We start from the raw sequence: 16,955 nt of genomic DNA, 5'->3' as shown, positions 1-16,955 counted from the left end.
TTCCACTAAACGTGTTTGGAGGAAGAAGAATGATGAGTACCATCCCAAGAACACCATCCCTACTGTGAAGCATGGGGGTGGTAGCATAATGCTTTGGGGGTGTTTTTCTGCACATGGGACAGGGCGACTGCACTGTATTAAGGAGAGGATGACCGGGGCCATGTATTGCGAGATTTTAGGAAACAACCTCCTTCCCTCAGTTTGAAGATGCATTGAAGATGGGTCGAGGCTGGGTCTTCCAACATGACAATGACCCAAAGCACACAGCCAGGATAACCAAGGAGTGGCTCTGTAAGAAGCATATCAAGGTTCTGGCGTGGCCTAGCCAGTCTCCAGACCTAAACCCAATAGAGAATCTTTGGAGGGAGCTCAAACTCCGTGTTTCTCAGCGACAGGGCAGAAACCTGACTGATCTAGAGAAGATCTGTGTGGAGGAGTGGGCCAAAATCCCTCCTGCAGTGTGTGCAAACCTGGTGAAAAACTACAGGAAACGTTTGACCTCTGTAATTGCAAACAAAGGCTACTGTACCAAATATTAAGATTGACTTTCTCAGGTGTTCAAATACTTATTTGCAGCTGTATCATACGAATAAATAGTAAAAAAAAAAATCATACATTGTGATTTCTGGATTTTATTATTATTTTTTTTTTATTATGTCTCTCACAGTGGACATGCACCTACGATGACAATTTCAGACCCCTCCATGATTTCTAAGTGGGAGAACTTGCAAAATAGCAGGGTGTTCAAATACTTATTTTCCTCACTGTATGCCGATGCACTGATGCGAATCAGTGTATTTTACCATTCCTAATTTGGACTTTAAGTAACATCTGCAACAACATCTGCTACATTGTCTCCTTTATTGAACAGCTGATAACCTCAACAATGATGGAACTATAATGTATGGATGTTTTGATGAGTCTGATTCCTCTCCAAGTTTCTTCCTGGGCAATGAATCACGTGGGTTTACTATGAGAATGAAAAATGCATTTCAAGATGGAAATTTGAACGTTAATGTCTCAGGGTGCTACTTGCTTGACATGCAGGAACTGTATTAAGTTGTGTTCTGTATCAGGTTAAAGCTTGGATTGGTGGCTCCAGGTTCTGTCATACATTTTTTGTTGAAAAAGGCGAGGAGGGGGGGGGGGGAATGAGGGATTGGCTCATTGCTAGTTAAACAGGACTACTTTAAGTGCAATAAATACATAAAAAAACTAAACAGGCAGAGTTACATGGTTATTAAAGATGAGGTATTATCTAGCAGCTTTAAACATTTCACACAGAAATGCTGATTGCATCCTAGTGTTCTCCTGAAGCAGGACATTTGAATGCCAAGACATTTCTTGACTAGTCCAGTCTACTAATAAAAATATCCAAGCTTGTCTACTTCACAGAAAAATGCTTTGCGCTGTCTGCCGTGTTGAAACAGATCAGACATGATCCTGCAATGTTCTTGTAACTGCAAGAAGTAACTGCAAGAAGTTACATTGTACATATTGCACATTTTTATATCCCATTTTCTCTACACATATCGTGCCTTACACACATCCTGCACTAATATACACTGACAAGACAGAACTTAATCACCACTGATCAGGCATAACATTATGACCACCTGCCTACAATTGTTTTGGTCCCCCATTAAAAGCATTAACATCATTCAATTCTTCAGCAGTTTGAGGAGCTCGTCTGTTGGACCGGACCACATGGGGGAGACTTTGCTCCCAACGTGCATCAATGACCCTGTGGCTGGTTCACCACTGTTCCTTTTATGGAGCACTTCTGACAAACACTGACCACTGCAGTCCAGGAACATTCCACAAGTGCTGCAGTTTTGGAGATGCTCTGACCAAGTCGTCTAGATGTCACAATTTGTCAAACTCGCTCAAATATTTACGCTCGCCCATTTTTCCTGCTTCTAACATCAACTAATATATATGTCCACCCACTAACGGGTCCTATGATAAACAGATAATCATTGTTTTTCATGTCACCACTCAATATTATGCCTGTCAATATTATGTTCATATATATGTTTATACTTATTCTTGCTGTACTCAAAAGCCACAATTTTATACTGCCCAGAACCTTAATATTTATCCACTTATATATTACATGTTGTACATATATTTGTATAGTCACCTGCACAATTGCTACTACTTCGATCGATCCCTATCCATCCATCCATCCATCCATCTATCCATCCATCCATCTCTCACACACACACACAGTCACTCACTCTCCTCCTGCATGCGGGCGAGAATCTGCACATCGGTGACATCGTTGAGCTTGTAGGTGGTTGAAGATCCGACGGAGTCCTCGTCCATCTCAGAAGTGCTCAGCTCGCTGTCCACTGATGACTGAGGGCTGACCGCAGTGGCGTTTCTGTCCACAGAGCCACGCTGATGACCTGTGAACAAATAATATAAAATCAACTGACCCCCATTTCACCGCTTAGAAAGCGATAGTTGTGCTGAGAAGGGCGTTAAAGGGCACCTGTGCTACTCGGCAGTACGAGCTGCTTGACGATAGGCACTCTGCAGGGAGTGGAGGAAGGGGAGTTGAAGCCGCTACTGTAGGGGCTGTTTGCTGCGTTTGGACTGCACGAGCTTCCGTAGGCCACCTGAGGGCTGTAGGTATTGTTGTACAGACTCCGCCTCTTATTCGCTGTGGAGAAAAAGAAAGATAGAAGAGATGATGCGGAGGGAGCGGTTCCAGGGAAACGCGAAGGTGTGCTAAGATGGCGGCCGCCTCTCCCTGCTGCAGAACAAGTGAGCATGACGATGCACTTAAAGTCTATTTAAGCATATGACAGAGGCAAGGCCAATACAGAAAGCCTTTATTAGTGTGTCCAGTGCTTTAACAATAGACACTATTCACTCCATATGTGCACAATGTACCTCAAACACACACAATGTAGCCATTTACTACAAAACACTATGAAAAGCCTCAGTCATTAACAACCCAGTAATAGAGCTGAACTCTTCCTGAAAGTCCCCAGACTCCCAGCCCCCAAAGACTTGCTGTAGCTCAGACTCCTATCCCAGATGGAATAATCACCTAGCAGATCCTACTCTGACAGCTGGACACTCAAGAGGCCATTAGACTCTATTTCCATGCTTTTACATCTCCCACTTTCGTTTTTCATCTCTACTGTTTCCCTTCTACTGCATTATTCAGGGACGGTGGACACTAAAAGTCAGCTTAGGAGGGGGGAAAAAATCACTAATACACAATCAAACAAAGTTTAATGTTTTCTCTACCAGACAGTGGTGGACGAAGTTCACAAACCATGTACTGAGTAAAAGTAGAGATACAATCGGTAATATGCCTTCAGTAAAAGTGCTGCCTTTAAACTTTCCCTTGAATAAAAGTACACAAATATTTGCCTTCAAATGTTAAGTATCCAAAGTGCTATGATTTATTAAAGCCTAGGATGTTACTATTGCCACAAGACTTTTAATGGAATCGGTTTATGTGAAAAGACTCAGCACACCGATCTATTAATATAACGATTAGTCAAAAACTGTCTGATATCTATTCAAATTATCATGAGCGCAAAACCTTCTTTTCAAATACTATCAAATAACTAATAAAAAAATTTGCACAAATCCACTTTGTGGACTGATTTAGCAAAATATAGTTTAGTTAATAAAAAATAAAAAAATAAAAGGTTTTTGACTTGAACTTAGCTTGCAAGTAAGCTACTTAAAAGTAGAAAAAGCTACTTAAGTACGGTAAGGAGATACATTTACTTTATTACTGTCCACCGCTGTGGTACCAGAGTTTGTGTCTTGAATATATTCAAATATTTCAACATGTGAAATTAAGGACTGCCAACATCACAGTAATAATTAGGAAATAGAATGGGTTATTGTTAGAGGGGAAAAAATATGATGGTTATATGCAGAAAAACCGCCACACAGTATAATTTTTTACCAACACTTTTCCACATAAAAACATACAGATCCAAATACCTTCCTACAAACATAAGACTGTTTTTTCCATCTAAAAGTGGGTTAAAATGATGGCTTTTCCAGAGCAGTACAGTAAAGAGAAAGGCCTCTTTTCACAGATGTTCACTATCTGTCTGCATGTGAGGGACCGAGGCGCAAGTTACAACATGGTAGTATTTTGACCTGAATCAGCAACACAATGAACTTGAACTGCAATCTTGGCATGTACAAACCCCTACACTAATACGACTTAGGGTCTATTAGTGGATAAGGAGCTTAGCCTTTATATCTGTCCGTCTCAATAGCCACGTTTACATGTACACCTTTTTTGCAATTCCAATTGAAAGAATCGATGAACTGTTTACGAGATGTTCTTTAACCCGATATGGTGCTTACATGTGCTGCCAACGATGGGGTTCAATCCTAGGCAGAGAGAGAGAGAGAGAAAGAGAGAGAAATTTGTGCATAAAATAGAGAAAGAGATGAGAGAGAGTAAGTTGAGTGAAAGACAGGAACGAGTGAGAGAAAGAGAGAAATAAAGTGCTTAAAAGAGATTGGGAAGGAGAGAATGAATGAGTACAAGTGACAGACAGCAAAAGTGAGAGAGAAGAATGAATGACAAAGGAGAGAAGGGGAGAGACAAAAACAGAGAGAGTATGAGAAAGAAAGAAAAATAATGAGAAATAGGTGTGAGAAAAAGAGAGAGAGAAATAAAAGAGTGAAAGAGACAGACAGAGCAAGAGATATATACAGAGAAAAGCTGGCATTGTGAGAGTCATGCCTGGAAATAGAGGAAGAGAAAGGAAAGTAGGAATAGGGAAAGTATTTGTTCCATATAAGTTTATCCCTGATGAGTGAGCCAGTAGCGACAGCGGCAAGGAGAGAACTCCACGAGATGGAAGAAACCATGGAGAGGAAACTCACTCAAAAGAGAACCCTTCGTCATCCTTAACACTGAAAGTCTATTCAACTACCAGACTCGTGATTTACTAACCCTGGAGCTTTTTATTCCTGGTCCATGCTGAATTTATTTGCTGGTCCTTTTTTTGTTGCAAAAGCCTGGACCTGGCTTGTGTTTCAGAATATATTTGATTAGATTTATACAAGTAATGCAAGTAGTGTGTGTGTGTGTGTGTGAAAGTGTGTGTATCAGGTGTAAAAATGTTAGAGACATATTCAAATTGAATCAAACCAGTGACCTCAGTTGTCTCTGTTCGTGTAGCCTTAAATCTGAACCAATCTGATTCTTAGGGTTGTACAAGTGCCCTAAAGCGACTATCGACTAGAGGTCGATATCGGTTTTACTGATAGAGCCATCCGCAAATATCTATACCGATAGTTTTTCCGGGTTGCGTTATACAGTACGAGAGCGGCCTCTTGAGGTAAATCACTGACACCACATGCTGTTTATTTGAAGTGTCTTTTACTCATTATGGACGTAACTCCTATTTATTCTGAGTGTTATTTTTTGTTTCAGTTTAAATGCATCTTTTGTTTTCCTCAAAATATATATATCATATTTATTTCATTTAGCACATTTTTATGATTAAGTACTGTTTTTTTTTATATAAATTTCAGTACTATTTTACATGGAGTGTTGTGTTTTTTTTTTATATCTAGTATCCAATTTAAAACATCTATTGTATGATTAATCTGTCATCGGCAAGTACAAACCAAATTAGCTATCGGTAAAATCCACGATCGGTCGACCTCTAGTAATTAGTGAGTGCTACACGCCGCATGGTGTTGAATCCTATTCAGCATTTGCATAAATGAAAGCCAGCACCAGATGATCATCTGATTATCCTAATCATCTGATCATACTAATTTTCATGTCATGCATTTCAGATAAAAAGGTCCTCGCATCATAGCTACAGAAAAAAAAAAAAGATGGAAATAAATATTGTGAGCCTCAAACCAGCTGGTGGTGAAGTTCTTCTCCAGCACAACAGCTACTTCACAAATAAAGACTGACTAAATTATGATAATGAAAATAAAATAAAATGATCATGAATTATATATGTATAAAGTTTAAATTAAGTTCATATTTAAAATTCCTCTTCGTCTCTTTTTGCTCCATCTCTGAAACTTTATTTAATTATAGCGCTATCCCCTGCTCTTGTGTATATTACAGGCAGGAGTGTAAAGACAAGAGACTGGTTACCATGGACTGAGCAACAAACACAAACACACCAGCCATCTTGCACATTAATCAAGTTCAGTAAACCTTAATATGAATTTGCTTTCCTGCTTCTTCAATTGTATGTAAAAAAACAAACGTCATCCTATGAACTACATAAGAACTGCAATGACAATTAGAGATGCTTTACAAGTCCAGTCCATGAAATGCATTGTTATTTATCAATCATTTATTATTATTTATTGCATATTGTTTTAATTTTTATTAATAATGTTATTATTTTTTTTTTACTTTATTAAAACCCAGTGAATTGCAGTTAAATGATAAATTATACTAACAGTAAAGGAGATGAGAACATTTCTTAAAAACAAAAATAAAATATAAAAACACAAAGTTTTCAATTCAAGAAATAAAAAAAATGCCCATCCGGTCGGAGGAGGAGGTCTGGACCAGTTTTAAAACTTCTTAAGCAGCTCTAATCTATATATTCCTAGAAAGGTACCAAAGTCAGTGAAGACGATGCAAAGGGTGAAAAACACAATATATTGTGTTAAAATACCAGTACTGCAAGAAGACACCGCTACTCAATTCAAATCATTATTATTTGTGTAGCACATTTAACAACATACACTGTCTCAAAGCAGCTTTACAGACATCAAGCAGTTAAAAAGTTGTATAAATCTATAAGTTAAGTGTCTGTAAATTCATTCCTTGTGATTGGAAGTTAATCCCTAATGAGTGAGCCAGTGGCGATTGTGGCAAGAAAAAGCTCCCTGACATGACACGGGGAAGAAGAGGACGGTTTCTAGGTCTCGGTCTCATTGACGTGAAACCCTTTCTAACACGGCGCTTCCTGTGGAGTTACACATATTTAAGATTTACAACCCAAAGACTAGTAGTACTAACTAAAAACTTTCTAATTTTCTAATGAAAGTTGCCTTCGCTCGAGGCTGAGGCAGGGGAGTTGCGGTTGGTGACAGAGACATAGTAAATACAGCGCATTGCTTGAGGTGGATGGCGTTTTGTTCGTAAATGTTTCATTATATTACTAGTGTTGCTTCCTTTGTTTACTACTACACTATTGCTTTTATTGCACACTAGTGTCGTCCTAGCTTGGATATTGTGCACGCCAAATGTTGGCCACTGTATACGGAGATAAAACAACGAAGGTATCCATAACAATATCTTTTGACCCTATCTGTAATCTGGTATTGACCCAATTACGTACTGGTCCCAAAAAAAAAAAACATCCCTACTAATGAGCGTGTCATCTATATGCTCAGGTTGATGTTGAGAGTGGATTTTACCTCACTTGTAAACCTGAAAGCATTTGGCAAAATTTTACGTCATATGAAATAATTAGCGAGCTCATGGTGGACGGTCCTGGTGGTTTCCTGGATCACGCTGAAGGGTTTGGAGACTAAAGTAGTTTTCCACAGTGTTGCTCAAATCAGGTTTCATATGAGCATAACCAAGTAAAAATGGCATGGACACCTCTCCCAATGATCTGAGCTCTCCTAGAGCTTTCCCTATAATTAGCAAAAGAGCCTGGACACACACACACACACACACACACACACACACACACACACACACACACACACACACACACACACACACACACACACACACGTGGGTTTTTAAAACAGAGAACAGGGTAGAGTAAGCTGTCAGCCCACATGCTGAAAACACGCTCACTGAGAAGGAGATGGGAGAAGAGCAGACAAAAGAGACAAAGTGGAGGAGAAGGAAAAAAGGAAGACGAACATCTTTAGCAGTGAAGTGTGGAAAAAAAAAAAAAAAGAGGACAAAATGAAATACACAAGATTTCGGTCGATAAAAAAAGAAAGAAAAAAGAGAATAGACAAAACCATGACAGACGAGTGTGTGTGTGTTTGTGTGTGTGTCTGTGTTACCTGTCATGGTGAGGTCGAGTCTGTGCAGAAGGGAGCGTTTGGCTGACTCCATGTCAGGGCTAGGATTGTCCAGGGCTTGTCTACACCACACGATGGGACTGAGGGCTTTCTGAAGGGGACTGTTCAGCTTCGCCTCATATAACCTTGCAAAACACACACACACACACACACACACCCTTAAGTAATGGCTTAGATGAAGTATGATTTACGGTCTGTAATAACAACATTAATGATTTCTTTTAAAGTGAATAACAGAAACCACAGATCCAAGTTTGGAAAGTTACTCAACAATAAACCATCAACCACTAAATAATGTACTGATCTGAATTATACCTCTGCTGCAGATGATATGTTTATAAGAATTACCACTATTTTAATGTAGTGAACTGAAATACATGCAATGGCACCGACCAAGTTAAGAAACTCTGTTTTGAACGCTGTCTACATCTCCGAAACGACGTCACAGACATGACTGTGTGGCTAAATAATGATGTAGTAGCACCTGGAATGCACGTTTAAAACTCTAAAACAGGCGAGTTTTGAGAAAGTGATAGCGGTCGCTAATGTCAAGCGCTCTGACTAGTATAAGGCGCATCATTCATTATTTTCAATTCCAGTCTGTTGAAGCTTTGCCAATATTACATGCAAACAATCATACGAATAAAGTAAACTGAAATAGAACTTGAGAGTGAAAGACAGATTGATTGATAGGTAGACAGAACTTCATTGTCATTGCATAGCAGCAACAAAATGCATACATATACACACATACACACATATATATATATATATATACATACATACATACATATACATACATATACACACATACACACACACAACAAATAAAAATAAAAGCTATAGACAGTGTAAAAATGTGCAGAAGCTGTTCATCAAGTACACTAAGGTCAAACTTTTTATTTATTTGTATGATTTTCTACATTAATACTGAAGAAGTCCAACAATGAAAGGAAAGACATTCTCTTATCGGAATCAGGAGGTAGGCAACTGGAATGGTTTTAAATTCACTGGTGTGCCTTGTCAAAACTTCATTTGTGACATTTCTTGCCTCCTTAAGTGCTTTAGATCATCAGTTGTCTTATGCCGAGGAAAGGGTGAGTACATGGTCTATAGCCCGATTAGCACTACTACATCTACTGTACAAATCCATAGTGTCAAAAAAAACAGTGTAGTAAAGAGAAAGAAGAGTCCATCATTCCTATCATGAAGAGCTACCTCTGCTGCAGTATATTAGAATTACCAGCCTCAGGAATCGGCGATTTACATAACTGCTTCTGAGTTTAATTGGCAGACCTTTTTTTAGTCCTCACTCTTCTTTACCTCCATAGCCATCCTACAGACCACCATTCGATGCTGTCTAGCTACAGTATTCCGTCAACACCTTACAATCTTTAGGAAGAGGTTTGAGGAACCTTATAAGAAGACATTAAGCCAATTAAAAGTACGCTTACTTCTTGAGCACTGCTTAGGCTTCATGAATAATTTACACAAGAATCTTCTTAACTCCGAAGGTCAGGCAAACCTATTTTGATTACAGCAGCATTTCTGGCATCAGTAACACCACTGTCTGCCTGTTAAACCTCTGTGATGGTAATGCAGGATTACAGCATGACTCAGTAACTGAACTTGCGCTCACGCTGCATTCAATTTACCTCGCAAGCGGGAACTCAAAATGACATCATTTCTCATATCTCCAAGTGCTATAAGGTGGTCCAAAAGCAATTCGGCTTCTGCTGGAAACAAGGTGTTCGGCTAACTGTGCCGAGTGATAAATAAATATGCACAGTCAGGTTATTATTTTTTTTTTTATCCAGTTTGAATGTCTGTATTAAAGTATGAAGGTAAGATGTGCAAGTTATGGTGATCCTTTCTTTTAGTGTAGCCTCCATTCAATCTTCTACACTCAGACACTATTAAGCGCTAATAATATTAAAGATCATTGGAGTCAATGTGTAAATATCAGGATAACTAGAAATAGAAAAGAAATGGAAAAGAAATGGATCTTTTGAAGCTGAAAATGTTAATATAGTATGTTGAGACTTCTTTGTTAGTACTGATATTACATTTGTACTTCATTCTATTTACAGAGAAAGTATGAAGAGTTGATTGAGTTTTTAGAGAAAACAATAAGTTTAATCAATATTAGTTAATACTCAATGTCCCTTACTACCAAAAGAATTTCCTTTATTTAATCTTACTGACTGCCTGCCTAATAAGATCGCAAACTTCTCCGCAGTCAGCAACTTTTCACATTCCTCACATACAGATGCAGAGCGACAAAACAAAACAAAAAAATTCTGACCACAGCTGCTGCAGGGTTTTCCCACATCATCCCCTGAGATTCTGTTGCACTTCTGCCCAAAAATCCACACACACAAGCTCTAGACCGGTTCCTGTCCGAGTGGAAAATCTGAACAGATTTTGTGTAAAGCCTTAAAATACAGGCGGTGGAAAGTAACGGAGTTCAAACACACCAGTAAGTCACATATCGAAACATATCTCATGCAGTTTAGCTTTTATAAGCTGATCTGCAGTATATTAACAGAGTGAAAGGTCAGGTCGAATGGCACCAAAGGACAACAACTGTGCCTTCCTGATCCGACACCTGCGTATGTCAGCAGTGTTGTTTGGGACAGGATGGTCACATGACGCTCTCTGACTGGCTAATAATAGTTTTCTAAATTCTACAGTGGCCAAAAAGCACAGTCTTTGGCCTACAAACTATAGCCTGTCTTAGAGCTGTATACAAGCTGAAACGAACTGCTGAACATTAGAGAGTCTATTCTAATCTAATCTATTCTAATCTAATCCAATTTACAGCATCACGGGTTGCCACCCCTCTGCTCTTCATGGCAATGTAGGAAAACGTGATTCGGGAGAGAATGGCTTGTCTAAACCAGAAAATCTGATCATCTTTAACTGTAATGGAAGAAAATCCCATTTACAATGTGCAATAGCAAAGACAGGAAGTAGCTCCTTATACATAATTACAAAAATATAATGAAATCCGGAGTCACCCACTGTTAATAAATGGATGGTTGGACAGCATACACACCATATACACACACACACACACACACACACACACACAAACTGATCATACAACATTAAATCCACTGACTGGAATGAGGCGACTGTTACAGTGGCAAAGTGGAAATATAAGGAAGAAAGTACACAGTTCCCGATGTTGAAGTGTTGGAAAGAAGGAAAAATGGTTAACTATTGATTACTGTTACTGTCCTTCTCTCAACTAAAAAACTTAAAGGGAAATATTTAAGCAGATTTGGATGAATCGAAGCGGAAAAAAAGCATGATTTTCATCGCTAAAGAATGCATTTTTTAAGTTCAAGACATATTCAGACGGACACATTATTTAAATATGTCCAATAATATTTTAGCTTTTTTTTTTAGCCATAGAGCTTTTTAAAAATATATATACTATTCATACGGAACTCTCAATAAGAATAGTAGAAGGTGATGATGATGATGATTTTGATGAGGAAAGAAGGAAGCAGCAGCTGATCACTGTTACAGATTTAAAATCTCCGGGTGATCCCTAAAGCCCAGGTTTGAGAGCAATGGTGCGAGAAGTCAAAATGATATCCCTGAACACTCCCAGACTATGTCCCTCTCAGACCTAAACACTTTCAGACTGGATCACTCTCAGACCATCTCTCTCCAAGACCTGACCATTCCCAGACCAAATCACTCCCAGTCTGTTCAGGGCAATCTGTTGCTCACTGCAGCATGTTTGGGTCCCATTCTAAAAAGGGAACATTAGTCAAACACAAACATCCAGAGGACAATAAAGAAGGGGCTGGTGATCTGGATGATCCACTGCACCAAGTGATCACTAATGACGTCAGCTGTTTGACACGCCGGCCCAGAAAATGGAGTGTTCCTGTGCTGGATGCCTGGAAACAGCTGCTGTGGCAAACTCCCAAACAATTCAAGGGTGTGATTACACACACACACACACACACACACACACACAAACACATTCCTATAATAATAATAGTAATAAAAAAATGGACCCCGCTGTTGGACTCACCAGCTGTCTTCGTCCTCGTTCAGACAGTCCATGTCCTCCAGATCCAGAATCTCCACCTCGTCCAAGACCGAAGACTCTCGGTCGTCGCCGCGATCCAGAGACTCGTGACGGCGGTAGTACGGGGTGCTCACGGCGGCGGTGAAGGAGTTCGTGCTGGCCGTGGAGCCGTCGCTGTCGTACGCCGAGCCGTAGCCGCCGTGGTACGAGCGCCTGGGGCTCGCACAGCGCGAGTTCTCCAGTGGCGCGCCGCCGCCGAAGCACCGCACGCCGCCGAACCCCGCCCCGGTGAACCCCGCCAGACTGGCGGCCACCGCTCCGGCCGACAGCGGCGAGTCGAAACCGGCGCTCAGCGGCCTGGCGTTGGCCACCAGGCCCCCAGAGGACGACAACAGAGCAGAGCGGCTCCGCAGCTGCTCGTTTTGCTGCTCGAGTTTCTTGACCAAGTCCTGGAGCTTCCGCACCTCCAAGTCCGCGTTGATGTTCGAGTTGATGTCCTCCATTTGGGCTGAAGGAGCGCTGCTACACCCGAAGGGGGATCAGAATTTTTTTTGTTGTTGTTCCTTAGCAAGTCAATAAGACGTTGAACGGTTTAAATCCTCTACACCGACAGTGCCGCAGCGGTACAATCCGCTCCCGGGCTGATCACCGTCATCTCTCCTGACAACTCGCACACACCAGCGGCTCGGCCGCCATCTTTACTGTCCCGCACTTACCAATCATTGAAAGTGGAAAAAACTTGACGTCTTGCGTCATCACGCACGGAAAGCGGAGACGAGCACGTTTAGGGAGTGACGGCTCACGTGAACGCGCTTTCTCCCGCTTTCCTTTTTCTTACGACGCCGCGCAAACTTCTACACACACACTTAAAGAGAATATAGAACACAAAAAATATACACACACAAATAAAGAGAACCGACTATTATATTAATTACCAAAAAGGTAATGAAGTGGCTAATTTTGTTTACTAACCCTAACGGCCCTCCACTGCCAAGACACCTTCTGCCTGTCCTTTAACACAGATTCTCATAGCAATAGCTCATATTTTATTTCAGGATATGCGGACTAAATGTCCACCAACCACACAATATAAATCAGAACAGACATTATAGCAAAACAGAGCACAATATGTTCAAAAAACAGTTTATTCTGAGAAGTGAATGCAGCATTACAGTGATTACAAATATACATGAAACATTCGATTTCACCTTGAACAATCATTATAGAGTCACATATTGGTTTGTTAGAGATATAATGACCTCAGCTCATCATGTATCTGACCCTGAAGTTTGTTCCAAGAGGTTTCCTGACCCGTCCCTCATCTCCTCACATGCTGCCACTTCTCCATCTCCATCTTCTCCCTGATTGGTCGAGGTTTCCACCAGTCCATCCTGGTCACAGCTGATATCTTGTGACTCGTCTGCCCGCTCTTCATCCTCTTCATCCTCCACGTCCATCTCAAATACACGGACGTGGCGCAGGTTCGAGCTCAGCTGGATTGGCAGACGCGAAAACGTGTAGGGTTAGTTTAAATAAAACAGCAGCAACGAGCTGCAGGACAGGAATCATGTCTAAAATGACATTATTATAACTAGATCTGTAACTACTACTACCTAAGATCGATCAACCTCAGATCTTTTAGCACTGATTGAATGGTCCCACCATCTCTCAGTGTAAGAGGTAGGTATACATCAAGACTCTTTTCTGTTCAGGCACCGAGGTGGTGGCATGAACTTTCTCTAGATGTCCAAACAGTTGAGTCACTGCATATCTTTAAATCACAACTGAAGACCTACCTCGATCTCAAATACTTCAACTTTTTTCCCCTGTTTGTTTTGTTTTTAAAAGTGCAATAATTCCTCCCAACAGAGTTTTTTCGGCTGATGTATCTGAGTATCTGGATACTGAATTGTATCTGGAACCTACTGATCCAGTATTTATTTATTGATAGAGACTTTAAAGCACTTTTGTGTGTCGCTTCGGATAAAAGTGTCTGCAAAATAGCGTAAATGTAAATTTATTAAGATCTTTATAAAAAAAAAAAAGAAAAAAAAAAAAAAAGACTAATCTGAAAGTATATACAGAACTACTTACCACACAGGACACTTTGCGGATGCCATTTACAGCCACAAACTGAGCTTTCATGTTCTCCAGATCTCGTCTCATGGTTCCCCATGTCAGGCCTCGTACTGGGATATCATCACTTTGCTGGTCCAACCTGCTCCAAAAATTATACAGAGCTACTGTGAGCTTGATGTGCAATTAAGCATTGGTGCGAACATATAAGAATAGGAGGTGGTTGCTCAATGGTTAAAGCTGCCACTCTTGGGGATCATCAGCAAGGCCCTTTATCCTGTGCTCTGACCCCAGCTTCCTGAGATATCGCTGAGATATGCGAAGAAATATTTCTACTGTAATGAACATGTGACACATAAGTCTTTTTTTTTTTTTTTAAAGGTGACTATCACTAGTATGACTACCACTTTACTATTTTAAAGTATATTCATTTTCGAGAAACTTTTACTTCACTGCATTATTAATGCGTAGTAGCTTACGTTCTAACAGAGTCATAAATATAAAGGAAGTACTTCTCATTTTACTCAAGTACAGGATGATGTAAATCACCCACACCTAGTATGTTTTAAATTAGGGCTCCTACATTTGAAATGGCCCTCAGTACAATGCCAGAGACATATTTAAAATTTTAAATAAGTTTTACTCATATCATATCTGTATTTGATAATAAAGGTTGGCTTTTAAACTAAAATTTCCCCTACGTGTTAATGGCCGAGGCACAGATTGTTGATTGCTGGAATAGAAATCGGCAAAAAATCCATGCCGATTCCATTTTCCGGATTCCGTTAGTGGTCATTACAAGAGCGGCCTCTAGAGGCGAATCACTGATGCTGTGTGACGTTGTTTTTGACACACGTGACTACACGCTGCACGGAGAGTAATATTCATTCATTCATTCATTCATTCATTTTCTCCCGCTTATCCGTAATTCGGGTCGCGGGGGCAGCAGTCTAAGCAGACCCCCGCCTTCGACTGCTGCCCAATCCTCACAGCACCGTCCCTTACGGTCCCTCCTGCAGGTGGTGAGCCCACGGGAAGGCGGCCCCACGTCACTCCGACGTCACGGACCTTGATATTTCCCTCGCTATTACGGAGAGTAATAGTTTATATTTATTATATGAATATATTTATTATTTAATATATACATATTTTTTTCATGTTGCACATTTCCATGATTTAGTAAGTTTTTTTTGTAATACAATTCAGTACTATTTTACATGGTCTGTTTGCTATGTTTGTTTTTTTTAACCAGTATCTATTTTAATCGTTTATTAGCAAGTGCAATCCAACCTAGCTATTGGTCAACCTCTAGTTATTAACGTAGCCTAATTATTTGTTTTTCACCCACCAACCAATCATTATAAAAAGAAAAAATGATGTGGCCCTCACAAAAATTTGTGTGACCTCTGTTTCAAACCCTGCCTCCTAAAACAGCAGGATATCATTTTTAGGGATTTGGGAAATTGAGAGCACACGCTACAGATATGCCACTGCGAACAACTTGCAGGACAATCGGTTCTCTGGTGTGGATCAGTCTAATTGCAGCAAGCATAAGAATAACAGCACACAGAGAAAGAGAAACAATGTGAACAGTATCTGAAAAAGACCAGATGCTGTGTTTTACAAACACACACACTTAAAGACAGTGAGTTTCTGGCTGGATATTGTTAGTTACAGATTCCAAAAGTGTAACCTCACAAACTAATATTTTGGTGCATCACAAAATCATCAGCTGCTGTCACTAGTATTTTTATTTCTTAAAAGAAAAGTATAAATAAGTACAAATATCAATAATTCCAGTGAGGTACCTAAAATCAGGATCCCAACTAAACTCCTTCTCACAGCTGAGGGCAGGGCCGAGAGGGAGCTGGGCCAGAAGACGGCGCTTGTGCTCGTTCTCTTCCTGGGCTTGCAACACCACAGTTAAGGTCTCATCATCGTAGAGACGGGCATCAAGGCATGTATAGGAGCAATTACTGCAATGCAATGAGATTTTAAAAATGTGTCAAAAATAATAATAAAAAGATGGAAGGTTTATATTTTGGTTTATATTATAAAACTTACGAGTGTTCAGTTCCTGCTACTTCATCATCAACCCCAGTGTGGGGAGAAGTATTCAGATCTATAGCCACCAAACCATTTTGGACCGATCTATATTAAAAAATAAATTTTAAAAAGTTACTCCAATAAGAAGACTTCCCTCAGAGTGATTTAGTAAAAACAATGTGTGTGAGAGTGTGTATGTGTTTAAGGAGAGAGGTTATTTAAGAAGAGATGGGACAAACACCTGTTTGGGTCTGTTGCTCTTCTCAGGATGCAGATTTTGGAAGTGGACATCTCTGGCATACAGAAGATTACATAGAGCATTCCAGAATTTTTATCATTCCATCTGTAGGGGAGGGGGGCAATGAGCAACCAAATGAATCATATAATTACATTTCATTACAATAACTATAATAAGAACATATATACATTAATCAGAAAAATAAAACATTCTGTGAATTAAATTACAATACTGGTGGTATATTCAGTGATTTTATATGGTCACAATAGTTATTAATTAAAAAAAAAAAAAAAAAAAAATGTTCTCTTCTGTTTGGTCAATGCCACCAATTCCCTAGCCAGCATTCCCCTATTACATCCATATAACTAACACAAACCATAGTTAAAATATATACTTCTACTATATATATATATATATATATATATATGTTCTTGCAGCACATTACAGAAAATGGTACACAGAGTGGCCTGTCAATTCTGTGCCATAACATGCCACTCTACAAGAACATGGGAT

General features: G+C 39.9%; 2 protein-coding genes and 1 long non-coding RNA gene across 6 annotated transcripts in view; 1 reads left to right on the top strand and 2 right to left on the bottom strand.

Moving 5' to 3' along the window:
• The window catches only part of slain2 (SLAIN motif family, member 2), a gene marked incomplete at its 5' end in the record, with an annotated part of 24,317 nt that extends 11,732 nt beyond the window's left edge, over positions 1-12,585 (bottom strand). For all 4 annotated transcript variants that reach the window (XM_083563060.1, XM_083563061.1, XM_083563062.1 and 1 more), the window contains 4 exons: positions 2,241-2,411; positions 2,498-2,668; positions 8,014-8,156; positions 12,086-12,585. In XM_083563060.1, the coding sequence (XP_083419186.1) occupies positions 2,241-2,411; positions 2,498-2,668; positions 8,014-8,156; positions 12,086-12,585 (985 nt within the window). The remainder of the gene's footprint in view (positions 1-2,240; positions 2,412-2,497; positions 2,669-8,013; positions 8,157-12,085) is intronic.
• LOC310738341 lies at positions 11,927-15,374 on the top strand. Its single transcript, XR_014537057.1, has 3 exons — positions 11,927-13,805; positions 14,073-15,035; positions 15,254-15,374. It is a non-coding gene; the product is annotated as an uncharacterized lncRNA (long non-coding RNA).
• anapc4 (anaphase promoting complex subunit 4) overlaps positions 13,208-16,955 on the bottom strand; it is a 16,811-nt gene continuing 13,063 nt past the window's right edge. Inside the window, exons 24-28 of the mRNA XM_083563020.1 lie at positions 16,446-16,547; positions 16,223-16,309; positions 15,967-16,134; positions 14,177-14,300; positions 13,208-13,575 (exon numbers count right to left, since the gene is read on the bottom strand). Of these exons, the coding sequence (XP_083419146.1) occupies positions 13,351-13,575; positions 14,177-14,300; positions 15,967-16,134; positions 16,223-16,309; positions 16,446-16,547 (706 nt within the window). The 3' untranslated portion in view covers positions 13,208-13,350. The remainder of the gene's footprint in view (positions 13,576-14,176; positions 14,301-15,966; positions 16,135-16,222; positions 16,310-16,445; positions 16,548-16,955) is intronic.

This window comes from Silurus aristotelis (genome assembly GCF_946808225.1).
Source record: "Silurus aristotelis genome assembly, chromosome: 15".
NCBI lineage: Eukaryota > Metazoa > Chordata > Actinopteri > Siluriformes > Siluridae > Silurus > Silurus aristotelis.
The sequence above is the reverse complement of the archived record's forward strand: the minus strand, read 5'-3'. Positions and strand labels throughout refer to the sequence as shown.